Source organism: Macrotis lagotis, chromosome 1 (genome assembly GCF_037893015.1).
Source record: "Macrotis lagotis isolate mMagLag1 chromosome 1, bilby.v1.9.chrom.fasta, whole genome shotgun sequence".
In the NCBI taxonomy this organism is placed as follows: Eukaryota; Metazoa; Chordata; class Mammalia; order Peramelemorphia; family Peramelidae; genus Macrotis; species Macrotis lagotis.
Genome location: NC_133658.1, coordinates 239,749,464 through 239,766,507, shown reverse-complemented (window position 1 = coordinate 239,766,507; position 17,044 = coordinate 239,749,464). Strand labels below are relative to the sequence as shown.

General features: G+C 52.6%; 3 protein-coding genes across 7 annotated transcripts; 1 reads left to right on the top strand and 2 right to left on the bottom strand.

Moving 5' to 3' along the window:
• Positions 1–1,121: 1,121 nt before the first annotated feature.
• On the bottom strand, positions 1,122–7,034 carry EIF2B4 (eukaryotic translation initiation factor 2B subunit delta). Its single transcript, XM_074209834.1, has 13 exons — positions 6,947–7,034; positions 6,668–6,711; positions 6,444–6,573; positions 6,159–6,341; positions 5,851–5,927; positions 4,581–4,672; positions 4,255–4,369; positions 4,013–4,089; positions 3,601–3,703; positions 3,223–3,350; positions 2,850–3,027; positions 2,254–2,434; positions 1,122–2,073 (listed from the first exon to the last, which is right to left on the bottom strand). The coding sequence occupies exons 1-13, from the start codon at positions 6,969–6,971 to the stop codon at positions 1,874–1,876; spliced, it is 1,533 nt and encodes a 510-aa protein (XP_074065935.1). The 5' UTR covers positions 6,972–7,034; the 3' UTR covers positions 1,122–1,873.
• A 161-nt stretch (positions 7,035–7,195) lies between these two features.
• On the top strand, positions 7,196–12,864 carry SNX17 (sorting nexin 17). 2 transcript variants are annotated; one of them, XM_074209838.1, is made up of 15 exons: positions 7,196–7,423; positions 7,641–7,715; positions 8,699–8,816; positions 9,386–9,450; positions 9,743–9,853; positions 9,981–10,071; positions 10,209–10,296; positions 10,505–10,574; positions 10,754–10,846; positions 10,990–11,193; positions 11,502–11,627; positions 11,820–11,897; positions 12,038–12,112; positions 12,192–12,233; positions 12,316–12,864. In XM_074209838.1, exons 1-15 carry the CDS (start codon positions 7,361–7,363, stop codon positions 12,427–12,429), a joined length of 1,413 nt encoding a protein of 470 aa, XP_074065939.1. In that variant the 5' UTR covers positions 7,196–7,360; the 3' UTR covers positions 12,430–12,864. The 2 variants fall into 2 exon arrangements, with proteins under 2 accessions (XP_074065939.1, XP_074065940.1); XM_074209839.1 differs by lacking the exons at positions 7,196–7,423; positions 7,641–7,715 and adding an exon at positions 7,784–7,958 and having other exon boundaries at positions 12,316–12,862.
• ZNF513 (zinc finger protein 513) lies at positions 8,632–16,654 on the bottom strand. 4 transcript variants are annotated; one of them, XR_012473453.1, is made up of 4 exons: positions 15,764–16,072; positions 14,182–14,769; positions 11,750–14,063; positions 8,632–11,430 (listed from the first exon to the last, which is right to left on the bottom strand). XR_012473453.1 is itself a non-coding variant. In XM_074209833.1 (4 exons), the coding sequence occupies exons 2-4, from the start codon at positions 15,786–15,788 to the stop codon at positions 13,240–13,242; spliced, it is 1,437 nt and encodes a 478-aa protein (XP_074065934.1). In that variant the 5' UTR covers positions 15,789–15,934; positions 16,548–16,654; the 3' UTR covers positions 8,632–13,239. The 4 variants fall into 4 exon arrangements, 3 of the variants coding, with proteins under 3 accessions (XP_074065934.1, XP_074065933.1, XP_074065932.1); XM_074209833.1 differs by adding an exon at positions 16,548–16,654 and having other exon boundaries at positions 8,632–14,063; positions 15,764–15,934; XM_074209832.1 differs by adding an exon at positions 16,269–16,352 and having other exon boundaries at positions 8,632–14,063; positions 15,764–15,934.
• Between the last annotated feature and the right edge of the window lie 390 nt (positions 16,655–17,044).

Genomic DNA, 17,044 nt, shown 5'->3' with positions numbered 1-17,044 from the left:
AACATCTCTTCTTTTGGGCAATACTTGTTCTTTCCAATTTTGCAACATTCACTTCTGATTGTTCTGTAGTTCTTTCATTTACATCACTGGTTTCATTGTGTACATTGCTTCTTTGGCTTTCACGCAATAGCAATTCGCATCCATCTTTCCACAATTCTCTGCATTCATTTTTTTATTTCTCATAGCAAAGTGATATTCTATTAAATTCATGTACCACTATTTGTCCAGTCATTTCCCAATTGATAGATGTCTATTTCCAATTTTTCAATAAAAGTATGGTGCTATAAATATCTTGGGGTCATCAATAAATAGAAAATCCATGTAATTTTGTCTTATGTGCTTAGTCTTCATTTCCAGAACCAAAGTAATCAGTTCTTTCCTTTCTCTCCTGAATTTCAGCTGCTTCCTTGACATTAGCCTTGGTGACTAGTCCAGGACCTTCCGACTCAAATTCTCTAAAACAATTCCTCTTCCCCCTCAAACTTGCCTACCTCAAGACTTCCCTACTGATAGCAACCCATTCTTCCAATCCCCCAGGTTTCTGAATCCTGGTCAAGTCCCCTCAACCCAATCATTTGCTAATTCCCGTTTTCACCTTTACATCTCTCACATTCAACCTCTAGCCAATATCATTTAAGACCATTCCTCTACACCTGGATAATCGCAATAGATTCCTAACTTGGGACTCCCTATCCCCAGTGGATTCCCCGTTCAGAAATCTTCACTGGCTGTTTCTTTTAGGATAAAACACAAATTATTCCACCTAGAACTTGAGACCTCCAACAAAGCTGTCAGCCTTCGTTGCCTTATGCATGACTGTTTAACACTCTCTATAGACTGGCCAAATGAGACTAATTGCTTTCCCCCACAACACTACATCTTCTGTCTCTATCCCGTTATATAGGCTGACCCCTTTACATCAAGCATGCCCCTTCTCTGCCTTTCAGTTCCCAGTTTGTCAAAGTTCATCTCTAACACAAGGCCTTTCCTGGTTATCAGTTGCTAGTGCCTCCATCCAAAAAAATTACCTTGTATTTATTTTGTATATGCTTTGTGCATATGTTCTCTCAAAGAATATAAGCTCTAAATAGACACAATAAAGACAACAGACACAAAGTGGGTATTAAATAAATGTTTGGTGACTAACAAAACACCTTTTAATAACACCTCACAAATATTTTCTTTTCCTAAAAGAAAATCACATCAGGGCTGGACTGAGGGGAAGACAGTTTTGTACTACTTTAAATTCTCTTTAGAAAAACAGTCTGTGGCATTTGAAATCCAAGACTTTCCAGGTTGTTTCTAGGTTTACTCCACTGATATGGGAGACTTACTAGTGTTTCCATGTTTTCATTGGCCTTTCGCCCAGTTACTGACGTGTCCTACCCTTCACTGGAATAGCATGCCTGAGGCCTGAGGAAATACCCCTAAGTATTTCCACAAAGTAAAAATATTAAGCCACAGAGCTGAGAACTCCAACACAAAACTAAAGCACATTATCCCCAAAAGGGATGGAGATGATAATAGAAAGTTATTTTCTAGATGGTTACAGAGCTCTTCAAATATATTCTATCTTATGTGGTCTTCACAAGTCCATGAGGGAAGGACTGACCAAAAAGCTGATCTGAAGAGCAGTGGCCACAAGTCAGCTCTAGATTTCAATGGTTTCTAATCTCAAAACAGACTTTTCCCTTCACCTTCAAGTACAGATCAAGGATATCCAAGAAGCACCTAAAATTCCCTTAAGTGTTTGGTCTAAACCCAGAAACCCCACTGTAAATGGCTGGGAAGGTTACAGAGGACATATAGAAAAGGAGGCAGAGTTGCTAGAGGGGGAGAGGATATCATTTATTAAGTCTGGCTATTCCACATCTCACTGGTCACCACTCTTGACTCGTAAGACAACAGGCACAGAACTGCAAGGAATCATTCCTAGCTCAGTGATCACTAGATCCACCAATTCTGGAGGTGTCACATCATACACCAGATTCAGCAGTCGCAGAGACCGGTGTTTCTGCCAATTATCCAAAGCCACATGGTCTTCTCGTTCACACAGCAAATCATCAGGATCATCTGGTAAGAAGAGGGGTGATCAGACCTTATAGAATGTTCTCAACTGGACCCCTCTAGAAACCAAGCTGTCAATCATGCTTCTTCCCCTTTATCAACTAGTCACCTCAACCTTTCCTCCCAGCCCATCTTATATCTCATGTTCCCCACCTTGCCCTTCCAGGCTCTTCTCTTCCCTCTTACCCAGCTCATTTGAGACAAAGGCATCAGTTTGTACGCGCTCGCAGAACTTGTAGGTCTCACAGCAGACCAATACAGGTACATTATAAGCACGAGCCACCAATGCTAGCTGTGCTGTCCCCACCCGTGACATCACAGACCCATTGGCCAGCAGCGCATGAGCCCCTAATAGCACCTTAGACACCTGAAGTAGGAGAGAACATCATGATAAATGTCAATGAAGAGGTTTCTGACTTTTCTCCAGGATAGCAACGCAGAGGCAACGATAAACAAATCTCAATGATGAGTCTTCTGATATGAAAAATGGTGTCATCCTTGACCCACTAGCATCAGAAAGCGATAATAAATTCTATTTTCATTGAAGACTACTACTTCTTAATTGCTACTGGTTTTATGTGACACTATTCCAATAGTTAACTCCAATATGGCATATATTTATTCATTTTTGTTATCAATTCCATGACTAAGACTACTAAAGTCAGTTACTATACACCACTCCTACCCTATTCTTTTCCCCATTCTTGGATGGTCACCTGGGAAGTATACATGGCTTGTTACGTAGAAGCCTGGAATGTTCTACCATCCAGCCCTGTCCTCACCTCAGGGAGCACATAAGAAGCCGCAGGAATCATCAGATAGGAGGCAGGGACCCCAGCATGGACCAGACAATGCAGAGTACGCCGTCCTTCAAGCCGTGGTCGGCTGTCCACCACTACCACTCGAAATCGGCGGCCACTAGTCCAAGCTTCCCGAAGAATAAAGGATACTAGGGATGAACTAGAGAAGGGGGGAAGAACTCAAGTTATAAATGTCATTTTGCTAGAGTCAGTTTTTGGAACCAGTTGGAGCCATACCATTTTTAAATGAGCAACTACAGTGGGTACAATTCAGACTTTCCCTAGTGTATTATCACCACCCTACAAATTTTCCAGCTACATGGTCCCCATCTTTATCACCTGATTTGAACCCTACCATCCATACACCAGGATCACATCCCCATTACTGATCTTCTCAGAGGCTGAGCGGGAGATTGCCCGAGCTGCCAATACAATCTTCTCTTGCACATACATGTCCATGGCTGCTCGGAGTTCTGACTTTGCCTAATCAGAAAGGAAAAGGATGAGAAGGTTAAGAATGCACACACTGCCAGCTTTGGGATGTTACATTGTTCTTCTAGAGAAGAAAAGGACTCAGATGAAACACAGAGTTTTTCAGGAATGTAAGCCTGACCCCCTCCAAGTCAGAAGCAAGATGGCCTTGCTGATTCTTTCTAGACATCCTTAAGCTATAAGACGTCAATTCTCATCAGCTGCTCCCTCTAGCCCCTATGCCCCATATCCTAGTCATCACCTCCTCTTCTCGTTGGGTGCTGCTCACAGCTGTAATCTCTTTTGTGAGGAACTTGATGGCGTTGTACATGCTGGCTGAGAGTGGTCGACACTGAGTCAAGAAGCTAGAGGAACACAGAGGGTCCAGATCAGTGGGAGTGGAGAGCTCAGATCAGGGAGGTGGAGGAATAGAGAAAGGAAAAAGAATAAAAGCCATTAAAAAGGCAAATGGACAAAAACTGGCAGAAATTAGTGCTGGAGTAGGTGTTGGTAGAGCAGGAAGAGACCACAGACATTCTGGTTAAGACAGGGAGTAGAACCCAGAGGCAGAGAAAGAGTGGGGGCAAAGAAGACAAAGGGGAAAAAGTAAAGTAGAATAGAAATGGCATGAGGCAGGGCAAGAATAAGCGGGAACTGATGCCATGGGTGTTCACCTGATATGAGGTTTCAGCTTATTAACCAGATCTCTAGAGAGTTCCTCATTGGGAGGTGTGGTGTAGTCTTGAATCACCTGGGGAGAACAGGCCACATGGGAATCGAAGGGACTTGAGTCCCTCAAGGTTAAATATGATGGTAGCTATGGGGATATCATTCCCCCACCCACCATGAGATGGGAGAGATGAATATGAGATATTATGAGGAGAGGTGTTTAAAGATGAAGACAAATGAGGCATACCTGCTGGAAGGCACGAAGAAGGGCGATGCATCTGGCATTGGAGCCACTGATTAGGCCCTGGGAGTACTGCAGGCCAAGTCGCACCACAGCTGGGTGGATCACAGAGGATGGGATGCTGAGAGGATGTGGGTGTCATACACTTTGGAGTGGAGTCTTAGAAAACCCTCCAATTTCTGACTTAGAAGACTGATTTATCTTTCTCCATGCCCCCCCATTTGCCCTCCCCCAAACCCCAGATCCTTTCACTTCCACCCAAAATTTTCAGCCACTTTAAAATTATGCTGCTCTGATTTGTTTTGAGTTCTGCTGATTTAGAAAACATCTACCTCATATACTGGGTTAGAGGAATACGTCGACTGTACTGATGCAGGTGGGAGAAGAGGCTGACTTTGGAGCCATAATCCTTTCGAGAAGGCACCTGTAGAAAACAAGAGTACCCAAAAGATGGGACAAAAAAGGAAAACGACAAATGTTGGAGGGGTGGTAGGAAAAATGAGATATTTAATACACTGATGGTGGAGTTGTAAACCGAGCCAACCATTCTCTTGAATGGTTTAAAACTATGCACAAAGGGCTATAAAACCATGTATACCCACCCTTTGGCCTAGCAATACCCCTGCTAGATCTGTATCCCAAAAGAGACAAAAAAAAAACACAATAAGGAAAAGGACTGGTGTGTACAAAAACATAGGATTTCTCTTCTGGTGCCAAAAAAGTGGATATTGATGGGATGCCCGTTAATTGGGGAATGACTGAACTGTGGTAAGGTGGTATGTGATTATGATGGAATACTATTCTGCCCTAAAAAATAATGAATAAGATGCTCTCAGAAAAAAACCTTTAGGGGCAACTAGGTGGTGCAGTGAATAGAGTAGGGGCCCTGGAGTCAGGAGGATCTGAGTTCAAATTCGACCTCAGACACTTAATAATTACCTAGCTGTGTGATCTTGGCCCAAGTCAATTAACTCCATTGCTTTGCAAAAAAAAACAAACCTAAAAGAACCTTTAAATGCTTACATGAGCTGTTGCAAAGTGAAATGTAGTGTATACAAAGTAACACCAATATCGTGAGATGATCAGCTATGAATGACTTTGCTATTCCCAGAAATACAACGATCCAAGTCAAATTTGAAAGACTTATGATGAAAACTGCTATCCATTCCCACAGAAAGAGCTGATGGCATCTGAATACAGGTTGAAGCATATTTTTTAACTTTATTTTTTTCTGGAGGTTTTTATTTTGTTCTATATTTTCCTTCAGAACATGAAAATGGTTTGGTACAACTACATATGTATAACCCATATCAAATTGCTTCTTGATGGGGGGGCTAGGGGGAAGGATGGAATTTGGAACTCAAGATTTTTATAAAGGAGTTAAAAATTGTTTTTTGGGGAAAACAAACAAAACACTAGACATTAAAAAAATATTCCCAAAAGGAAATTTCCACACCACCCAGGAACAACGCAGGAAAACAGGTGTAAAGATCTGCTATAAAACACCATGCTTATTCTGCTCTTGCTCTGTCCTCTGACTTAGCCCCTGCTCTCCAGGACACCTCCTTGGCTTCTTCCTAGCCCTTCAGTTATAACCCTTACCTGTTGCCGCTCTGGTTTCTTAAGAAGTCTTCTTAAAATCGTGGTCTCATCCACTTGAACATGCTCTGGTTTTGCTCCTGCAGGGGAAGTAAGAGGTTGCTCTGTTTTGTTCGTAAGAACAAACAAGTGTTGGTATTAGGCGTGTTGTACCTTGTGTGCAAACGTTATCAAGAAAAGAAGAACACGGACGTGAAGTTGGCTAAGAGGAATCTTAATGAAGAGATCGGCGTCATTCCTAGCAATCTCAGGATGCTGGCGGGTACCAAGGGGAAAGGGGCACTTAGGCCTACTAGGCACTGAAAACATACCTCCGGGGGTCTCTGCGGCTGTGTTGGGGCGCGCCTGAGCGGATGGCCCTGCCGGCTCCCCCTTTCGTCCCTGTTTCAGGGCCCGCTCGGCTTCCTGCCTGGCCCTGCGCTCCGCCCGAAGCTCCGCTCTGCTGCGGGTGCCCGGCGCCCTCTCCCCCGAGGCTGCCAGCTCACCGCCGGGGCCTGGAACGGAGAGGCGCAGGCCCTCAGCAACGGGCCGCGGCATCCCTGCCGGGCCCAAGCTGCCCCCCCGGACTCCCGGGCCTCCTTCGCCCGGTCTCCCACCTTGGGCCTGGCCGGGGGCTGCGGAGGCCGCGGCGGCCGCGGCCTCGGGCTCCTTCCGCTTCTTCTTCTGCTGCTTCTTCTCCTTCCGCAGCTGCAGCTTCTCCTCCTGGGACATCTCCCCGCCGCCGGCCTGGGGCACAGAAGCCGAGGCTCAGCCCGGGCCGGGCCGGGCCCCCCCCGGTCCCTCCGCTCCCGCGGCCGGGGGAGGCTTCCGGCGGACTTACCCCGGGTCTGCCGGGCGGCGGGGCCGTCATCGTGGCCGGCGCACCTGAGTCCGAGAAAAGAGCGCAGAGTGAGGCCGGGGGCGCCCGCGGGGGGCCCGGGGCTCCGGCCGGCGGCGGCTGCATGCGGCGGGCCGGGGCGTCTGCGGGGAGCCCAGGCGGCGGGCCGGGGGAGGGGCGGCGCGGCCCGCGGCGTGGGGACGCGGCGCCGGGGGAGGCGCGGGCGGGGCCGGGCCGCCCCGCGGGGCCGCTCCCCTCCCCCCGCCTCCCCGCCGCGCTTACCCTCCAGCAGGGCCGCGGCGGCCATGGGCGGCCCGGAGCCCGGCCCGGCCCGCCGGGAGCTTCGGGCCCTCGCGCCCCGGCCCCGAGGTCACCGCGCCCGCCCGGCCGGGCGAGGATGGGCGCGCGGGGGAAGGGCGCCTACAACTCCCGGCGCGCGCACGGACGCCCGAGCCCGGCAGCCACCGCGGCCGGCCCCGACTCCGCGTCCCGGGAGGCCCGGCGTGCACCGCGGGCGGCCGGGAACTACGGCTCCCAGCATGCCTCTGGCGCCGCCCCGCCTCGGTCCCCCCCCCGCCTCCCCCTCGGCCCCCAAAATGGCGAGTGTGGCGGCGGGGGCGCGCTGAGCGGCGGAGACGAGCGGAGGCGAAGCGGCGCTCGGGGCCCGGGGCCGGGCCGGGCGTCCCAGGCGCGAAGATGCACTTCTCCATCCCCGAGACCGAGTCCCGCAGCGGGGACAGCGGCGGCTCCAACTACGTGGTGAGCAGGGGGGGCGGGGCGGCCGGGCGGCCGGGCCGGAGGGCCGGGAGGGCCGGGCCCGGCCCCGGGCCCCCTCCGCGCCCTCCCGGCCGCCGTCCTGGGCGGGGGCGCTTCGCCCCGCTCCGGCCCTCCCGCGGGGCCGGGGCCGGGGCCGGGGCGGGGCGGGGCGGGGCGGGGGCTGTGGCGGCTCTCGGACCGCACCTGTCTGTCCCCGCAGGCCTACAACATCCACGTGAACGGAGTGCTGCACTGCCGGGTGCGCTACAGCCAGCTGCTGGGGCTGCACGAGCAGGTGGGCGCCGCCCGGCCCGGCCGGCCCGTCCTCGGCCTGGCGCCCGCCCAGGCCTTCCCACTGGCCCAACTTCCCGTTCCCCAGCCGCTCCAGACCAGTCACCGGTGGGAGGGCCGCTTCTGATAACGGCTTCCCTTTCTAGAAAAGCTTGTGATTATCCGGTCACCTAGGGAATGCTAATAGTAAAAATAATAAGAGGGAACATTTATGAACACCCACTGTGTCCCAGACCAGCCAAACCTGGTATTTATTTTCTCCTTTGATCTGCGTAGCAACCCTGGGAGATAGGTTACTAGCATCCTTCCTATTTTCAGATGAGGAAACTGAGGCAAAGAAAGGTTAAGTAATTTACCCAGGGATGCACCTTCATCCAATTGTTTGGGCTCAAAATTCTGCCATCTTTTGTAATGCTAAGTTAACCTGTTAAAATCATCTCTACGTTTGACACCATAGAAGAAGCATACAACGTTAGGAATTGAGCTAAAGGTCGATTAAAAAAAAGCCTAAAGGTTCAAATCCCAGGTGTTACACAAATGATATGACATTGAGCAAGCTAGAGTATACCTTTCAGTTCAACTAAGTCTGACTTACTGTTAGGTTGTAATCTTTAAATTGGGGGATATTTCTGATCATTAATGTGTTTCTTGTTTGCTGCTGTGTTCCTTGTTAGAATTTAATTAATACAGAAACATAGATGACTTAGGGAAAGGACTTTAGACTCTGGTCCTGTTTTCTCCACCCAACTTCATCGTGAAAGGCAGATTAGTTTATTATGAGGGCAAAAGATAGAGGTATTTTATCAGGCAGACCCAATTCCTGCTCTGCTGCAGGAAGAAATCTTTCTTCTCCAAGTTAAGTTTTGTTTGGGGGGGGGGGTTTATTGGGGTGGGGGAAGAACTTGATTGCTTACAGAGGCTAGATGAACCAGTCTTTATTTACATCCCTTCATTACTTTGTGAAATTGCCCTTTTTCCCTCCAACAGCTTCGGAAGGAGTATGGGGCTAACGTTCTCCCAGCATTTCCTCCAAAGAAACTTTTTACTCTGACACCAGCTGAAGTGGAACAGCGAAGGGAACAGCTCGAGAAATACATGCAAGCTGGTGAGTTGTGAGAAAGAATATTAGGCTGGTTGGTTGGAGAAAAGATGAGAAACAGCTAGAACAGGATGGCCAAATAGGACTGGTTGTTCAGAAGGTTTCTAATTCACTTCTGAGTCCCTAAAGCTAATTGTTTGCTGAACCAAAGAGAAAAAATTCTATAGCAGAAATGAATACTTAAGCTTTACAGAAGTGCTATGTTGACAAATAATCATTAACGTTTTAAAGAAATAAGTACCATTAAATGATAATTGATATAAATTGGGAGACAGGGAGGGGAGAGATTTAATTTGTTTCTTACCTGCTTTAGATTAACTTTACTATTATTTCCTTAGCTCTGTAGATTGGACCTAACTAGATGACAGGACCAGCCAAGGGTGGGGCAGGTGAAGAATTTATGCAAGGAGTGAGTGAGTGAGGTGAGGCCAGCTCTAGGAGTTAGCTGGTTAATTAACATCAGTCCAGGACATGGAACCAGGGGTGGGGCCAATCAGGAACAGAACTGGGGTAGCCAAGGGTTGTGGGAGTCTGAACAACAGGTATGTAGTTATAAATCTTCTAACCCCTTACAGTTCGACAAGATCCATTGCTTGGGGGCAGTGAAACTTTTAACAGTTTCCTTCGTCGGGCACAACAGGTGAGGAGTTGATTGGGGTACATGGAGGAGGTGCATGGGAAAGAGTATGGGCTAAGGGATTGTCATTTCAGGAGGATAGGCAAAGGGCAGGTAAGACTAAATATAGTTTCTGATCCCATGTTACTGGGTAATGGTCTGTCTTATGGGGATAAGATTAAGGTAGTCTATCTTTCTGTGTGTCTAAAGAATGAAAGGAATTAGAAGAGTTAGACTCCATGAAAGCTTGTGAAGTCTCAACCCCAGGAGAGGATCTGAGCATCACAAATCTATCTAGTCTTATCTTTATGTCCAGGAAACACAGCAGGTACCAACAGAGGAGGTATCCCTGGAGGTGCTTCTAAGCAACGGGCAGAAGGTTCTGGTTACTATACTGACTTCTGACCAGACTGAAGATGTCTTGGAGGTGAGACCTCTACCTGCTCTTTGCTTGAGGATAATGGGCAGGGAGGGAGGGGGAGAGAGAGAGAGAGAGAGAGAGAGAATGAATGAGAATGTATGTGTCCAGTTCTTATTTTTGTCCCTCTCCCCAGGCAGTAGCTGCAAAGTTGGACCTTCCAGATGACTTGATTGGCTACTTCAGCCTCTTTCTTGTTCGAGAGCAAGAGGATGGTGCCTTCTCCTGTGAGTCACTAGTTACTACCAATGCCTTGGGATGACCAGTCCTGAACACTTCCCTTTGATTCATCAGATCAGTGTTGCATGGTACAGGTTTTCTCTCCCTTCCCGAGTTTCATGTTTTCTTCTTTTCTCTTCCACAGTTGTGAGGAAGTTGCAGGAGTTTGAGCTGCCTTATGTATCTGTTACCAGCCTACGGAGTCAAGAGTATAAAATTGTGCTTAGGAAGAGGTCAGGGATGGCCTAGTGCATTGGGGTGGTCTCAGGTGTGGGTTATTAGGGCATGGAATGGACAGAACAATCTAGGAAAGGGATAGAGCTGGATAATAGTCAAATTTCCTAAGCTTCCTCCTATATGTGTCCCTACTCACTCATCCCAGTTGTTTATTGAAATTTCTTTTGCTGTATCTTAGCCATCATTTTCCTTCCTTGGTTTCAGTTACTGGGACTCTGCCTATGATGATGATGTTATGGAGAACCGGGTTGGACTAAATCTACTTTACGCCCAGGTAAACTGGAAACTGTTCAAGAAAATTGCTTTCATGCTCAACTTGTGTTCTTGGAAAACCCACCCTGATCCCTTTGAAATGAAGTATAAGCAGAAACCCTTGTGAAAAAGGTAGCTTAAGTCCAAGGCTCTGGCTAATACAGTATTTCTTCCCACTCTGCACTGTTGTCCCATCTATAGACAGTTTCTGACATTGAGCATGGCTGGATCCTGGTTACTAAGGAACAGCATCGGCAACTCAAATCTCTACAGGAGAAGGTCTCCAAGAAAGAGGTACAGATGGTGCCATTTGTCTCTTCACACTCCTTAGTAACACTCACAAGTTGCCCTCTCTTCACTGTCTGCCCTTCTTTACACTATAATTATTTTGAAGCTCTTGTCTGACCCTGTATATTCTACTTCCTGTTTCCTTTCAGTTTCTTCGGTTAGCACAGACCCTGAGGCACTATGGCTATCTTCGGTTTGAGCCTTGTGTGGCAGACTTCCCAGAGAAGGGTTGCCCTGTGGTAGTGAGTGCTGGCAACAGCGAGCTTAGCCTACAGCTCCGTCTGCCTGGTCAGCAGCTTCGTGAGGGCTCCTTCCGGGTCACCCGCATGCGGTGCTGGCGGGTTACTTCTTCTGTGAGTTGGGGTTGAGACACATGAGGGACTTCTTAAAGGTAAAGATAATCTGACAAGAGTTAATGACTTAGGAAATAAAAATGTCAGGGAATAAAATGGATTATAATTATAAAGGGGGGACAGCTAGGTGGCACATCAAATCTGAAGTCAGGACCTGAGTTCAAATTCAGACTTCAGGTACTTAATAATTACCTGGCTGTATGACCTTGGACAAGTCACTTAACCTAACCCCACTGCCTGCAAAAAAAACAAAAGAGGGAAGGGAAATGTAACGGAGGTGAACTTAGCTCTGTCCTCCACACCACCAGGTGCCATTGCCCAGCGGGAGCACAAGCAGCCCAGGCCGAGGCCGGGGAGAAGTTCGACTGGAACTAGCCTTTGAGTATCTCATGAGCAAGGATAGACTGCAGTGGGTCACCATCACCAGCCCACAGGTATGGGCTTCATCTTCATTCTGGCACACACTCCCCTCCCCCAACTTAGACCTTGCTCTCCCATCTTATCTATTTTGTGCATCTGGGTTGGGGAAGTCTATATCCCTGAATATATACTTCACCTTAACATGTCATGGAAGCTTGGTTATCTTGTGACCCCTTGTCATACTCAAGTTCTACTTATGTCTCTAGGCCATCATGATGAGCATCTGCTTGCAATCCATGGTGGATGAACTGATGGTCAAAAAATCAGGGGGCAGCATCAGGAAGGTGAGAGGTGACCATATTCATAACTTTTACCTTATGAGGGGTTTCCTGGGATTGGTAGGAAGGGGTTGTTATGTTTTCATCCTGCTAGCCAGTCAGTGCATCTGTCTTAATCATTTAAGCATTTATTAATTCATTCATAGATGCTACGAAGACGAGCAGGTGGGACCCTGAGGCGTTCAGACAGTCAGCAAGCAGTCAAGTCCCCGCCATTACTTGTAAGTATCAACCCTTTAGCTATCTGCCTTTAAACCAGTGTTGCCCTTGTTTAGTAATATTTCTGTTCCATTTCCCTAGGATTCACCCGATGCAACCCGGGAGTCGATGGTCAAACTCTCAGTGAGTTCCTAGCTCAGGGTGGGTGAAGTTGATATTTTTAGAGAATTTTCAGCCTCTTATCATCCCCTTATCCTTATTACAGAGTAAGTTGAGTGCTGTGAGCCTCCGAGGGATCAGCAGCCCAAGCCCTGATACCAGCACCAGCGATGTCCATGGCAATTATGCCTTTGAAGGCATTGGGGATGAGGATCTGTAACCTCCCTGCTGCCTGGATGACTCTTCCAGCTCCTCTGGAGGAATGTACAGGAACTTGCCCTGTGCCTGTGCCCCCCAGGTTGGGGGCCCTTTTCCCCTCTTCTCTGTCTCCTTGCCTTCTTTACCCCAGGCCAGTGACCTCCTAACCACCCCTTTCCTTGCTCTTAATGCCAAATTAGCATTTAGTATTTTTGCACAAAGCCCCATGTGGACTGTGGACACCCGTCTGGAGGATGGAGATTCTCAACACCCCTGAACTGCTTTTAATTCCTTGATTGGGGGAGGGGAGGGAGGCAGGGGTTGGGGAGAGCCTCTTTGTGTATAGTTTGGCCCTGCTGCCCCATCATTAAACTCAGCCTGATTGCCACCTGCCTCTGGCATTCCCCTCTCACTTGACCCTGCTTCTCCAGAGGAGCTCTCTGTGCCCAGCTCTGCCACCACAGCAGACATGGCTCCGTTAGTGTTTCCTTTATTATAAAGCACTGAAATAAGTTAAATAAAGAGGTGGGAGCTGGGCCGGCCCCCAGCCATTCCCTCCTCAGCCCCTCAGCTGACAGAGGAGGGGAGGAGAGGGCCTTGTCCACTGCACTCGAGGAGTGTTGGAAGGCAAGGCCTCCTGGTCCATGGGAGGGTCCCCCCTCCATGGGTTTCTGGGCTGGTCCATGTAAGGGTCTGGATTAGTCTGTATGGAACCCCTGGCCAGCGGGGGGGAGAAGAAAAAAAGGGATTGGGGGGTGTGGGGAACAGGCATCAGCCTCAGTCTGTGTAGAACTGGTCCATGTGGAGTCCAGTGTTGGTGAGGGGACTCGTTTCAGGGTGAGTCCGTGTGGAGTCCCCTCCCACTGGTGGTGCTCAAAGATGTAGGGCCATGAGGACTGAGGGCAGAGGATGTGCTGTGGGGTGGTACCCACCCTTCTGAGGCAGGCCCTCCAGCCCCTCCATGGCCATGCACCTTCTGATGGCGCTTGTAGTTGTCCCAGTGGCCTGTGGTATAGGCGCAGGTCCCACAGCGGAAGGGCTTCTCCCCCGTGTGCCTGAGCATGTGGCGCTTCAGGTTCATGCTCTGATTGCAGCTGTAGTTGCAGAGGCTGCAGCGGAAGGGCTTGTCACCCGAGTGGATTCGACCGTGGCGTTTGAGGTTGGCCAGGTTGCCACAGGCATAAGGACATAGGGGGCATTTGTAGGGCTTCTCCCCGGTGTGGACTCGCTGGTGCCGCTTCAGGTTGTCCAGGTGGGCTGAGGCATAGGGGCAGCGGGCACAGCGGAATGGTTTTTCGCCACTGTGTGTCTTCATGTGCCGGGCAAGGTGGTTGGGGTAGTGAGTGGCAAAAGGGCAGAGACTGCAGGCAAAGCCCTTGTCTCCAGGACCACGGGGACCCCCGCTGCCTCCCCCTCCAGCTTCTCCCCGCATGCAGCGCCCACACATGGTGGCACCCAGGCGGCCTCCCTCTCCTTCCCCTTCCTCCAGCTCTTGCCCGCAGCCTCGACAGGCCCAAGGGAAGAGCAGCTCGGGCAGTGGCTCTGGTCCAGTACCTCTCAGCCCCTCCCCCTCTCCCCGCAGCTGCCCGCAGTCTGGCAGGAAACTGGCACCACCTGGCGGCACATGGAGGCTCAAATCTGGAAGGAGCACAGCATCTGTGGGGAGAAGGTGGGGGTGGTGGTGCTGTGACTCCAGGTGCCGGAGGACCACTCCACCCTTCCGTCCCAGGGTTCTCATTCTCGGTCTGAGCCACCCTCCCCGCTAGCCCATTACCTTCCGGTCGATGGGGCACCGTCCCCTCCTGCTCCGTGGGGCTGGGAGGCCTGGGGGGTCTTGGGGCACAACACCGGAAGCCGCAGGTCGGGCAGGGAGGGCCGGGGGGGCCCGTGTGGGTGCGCTGATGGCGCCTCAGGTTGCCCAGGCTGCTGCAGGCAAAGGGGCAATGGGGACAGCGGTACGGCTTCTCACCGGTGTGGGTGCGGGTGTGGCGTGTCAGATTGACAAGCTGGGCAGAGGCATAGGGGCAGCGGCCACAGCGGAATGGCTTTTCCCCACTGTGGGTTTGCATGTGCCGCTTCAAGTGGCTAGAGTAGTGGGACACGAAGGCGCAAAGCCGGCACGAATACAGCAGCCGTGGGGGGAGTGGCGGTCCCCCACCTGGTCCTCCTGCCCCACAGCATGGTCCTTCACAAGCAGGCCCCCCACACAGCTGGCAAGCTGGGCCTGGCCTCTCACCCCCAGCCTCCCCTTGGCCCCTGGCCGGTTCCTCAACCTCACTCTCTGCGCTCAGCGCCCGGCCGCCCCCAGATTCGTCGTCACTCAGTCCATAGGGCAGCCCTGGCCGGGCCCCTAGAGAGTCTCCTGGCAAGACAGACACAGGAGGGGATGTCAAAAGCGGGTCGTGGTAGGCCTATCCCCTCCTAGTTTTCACTTTCCCGTTTCATTATCCAGGAGAACTCACCTTTATTTGTTCCTTTGACCTAATAAGTCATTTCATCTATTTCTCACTGGGGACAGAGAAGAGAGATTCCCCTACTTCCTAGCTTAAAGGTAGTAACCCTTTTGAGTTTTCTCTAAACCATTAATTTCGGTGTCAGTGAATATTTGACAGGTGAACGAAAAGCTCTCCTTTGGTAAGAGGCTTGTATCGTCAGCTCTGAGCGACAGCTGGGTTGATAAAAATGACAGCATCGTTTTGATCCTTTCCACATTGTGACGCAAACATGGGTAAAAACATAAGGAGAAAAAGAGGAACTATAAAGAGAATAAGCCCAAAGTTTCATGAGATGCTTCCATCTGCTCTAGATAAGCATCTAGGAGGAGCCAGGAGGACCACAAGCGGAGGGTGAATCACTGCTCTAACAGCTAGCTCCTAGCCTCCGCGCCCATCCAGCCTCAGCACAGGCACCTTCCAGCAAGTTCGGGGTAGGACCACACAAAGGAGGGCCCTGCCGCCTCCCTGGCGGCGCCCCCCGCCTCTACCTCGCAGTCCTTCCTTCGTTTTCACAAAACTAATGAGAAATGAACAGGGCCAGAAGAATGCCGGGCTACAGAATGGGAGGAAAGAAAGTAAACGCGGGCTAAAGAGTTCTTAAAGTGTAGCCTGGACAAAGTCGGGGGTCGGGGAGGTGGGGGCACGCTAGTGCCCGGCCCTGGGCGGGGGCTGGGGACACCAGCACCCCACTCGGGGCCAAATAACGGGGCGAGCACGGAGGGGCGCCGCGCCGGCCGGGGCCAGTTAAGACACAAGCCGGGCGGCGGCGGCCCGGCCCGGCCCCGGGCTTCCTCTCCCGCTCCCCGGCGCGCCCGCTCCGGCCGCAGCCCCCCGCAGGCGGCCCGGCCGCCCCCAACCCACCTTCCGAGTCCCGCTCGAAGCCCATGAGCTGGTCGCCGCTGCCGTCGCCCTCCTCCTCCTCCTCCTCCTCCTCTTCCTCTTCCTCCTCAAACTCCAGGTCCTGGCCTAGCAGCAGGTCGCTCTCCAGCACCAGGGCCCCCGGGCCCTCCTCCAGGGGGTCTTCCGTGTCCACTGGGGAGAGACACAAAGCTCGCGGGCTGCGCCTCGGGGGGCGGGGGCCGCGGGGCGCGGGCATGCCGCCTCCCCCCCGGCAAGGGCACCTGCCCCCGCCGGCCGCCGGGCCCAGCCCCGCCTGCTCCCCCGGGCCCCGGGCCCCGGGCCCGCGCCCTGCCCGCCGCAGCCCGGGCTCCGGGGGGTTCGCCGGGCGCGCCGCCCCCCCCCCCGTGCCCGGCCCCCCCACCTCGGCTCCGCCCCTCCCCCACCCCGCGGCTGACCCCTCCCCCGCCCCGCCCCAACCCCCCCCCGCCCCTGCGCTCCTTCCCCCCTGACCCCTGACCCCCCTCACATTTCACGGGCTGTGGGTGGCTTTGCTTCCTTCGGGGCATCGTGACCGGCTCCAGCCCGACGCGCCTCCGGCCCCGAGGCCGCCCCGCCCCTGCCCGCCCGCCTCGGCCCGCCCTCACTCCCACTCAGGGCCCGCGGGCCGCCCCCATGCAGCGGCGCGGGCCCCGGGCAGCCCCCGGCCCTGGCCCCGGCGCCCAGCTCAGGCCGCTCCCGCCGCCGCCGCCGCCGCTTCCATTCATGGAGCCCCCCAACCCCCCTCCTTTCGGAGACCAGCTGGTACCTCCGTATTCGCTTCCGCTTCCGTCGCCGCCGAGCCCCACGGAACTCGTAGTCCGGAGGAAACAGAAAAACCAGCCGCTTCCGCGGCTTAGTGGCTCGACCCGGAAGTAATTGTGACGAAGCGGCACGAGGCCCAATCAGGAGCTGGATTTCCGGTGCTTCCCCACCCCCCCCTTCTTTAAGCGTCTGGCGCCCTCCGCTCGAGCTCAACTGTCCTCGTTTCCCTCGGGCAGAGGCGGCGGTGGGCAGCCAGCCCCGGCCCCGCACGCGGGCGTGGCCTCCCCGTTCCCATCAGGTCCGCTGCGGAGCTTGGCGCCCCGGACCCGGGCCCGAACCCCGAACAGGGCCCGCCTCTCCCAGCCTCTCCCCACCGTCCTAAGCCGCCGCCGCCCCCGGGAGCGCCCTCGCCCGCGGACAAGGCCGCATGCCCGAGTTGGGCAGACAGGCGTCTCGCCTGGGCCTTTCTGGGCCCGTGACGCCCTTCCCCTCCCCAATGAT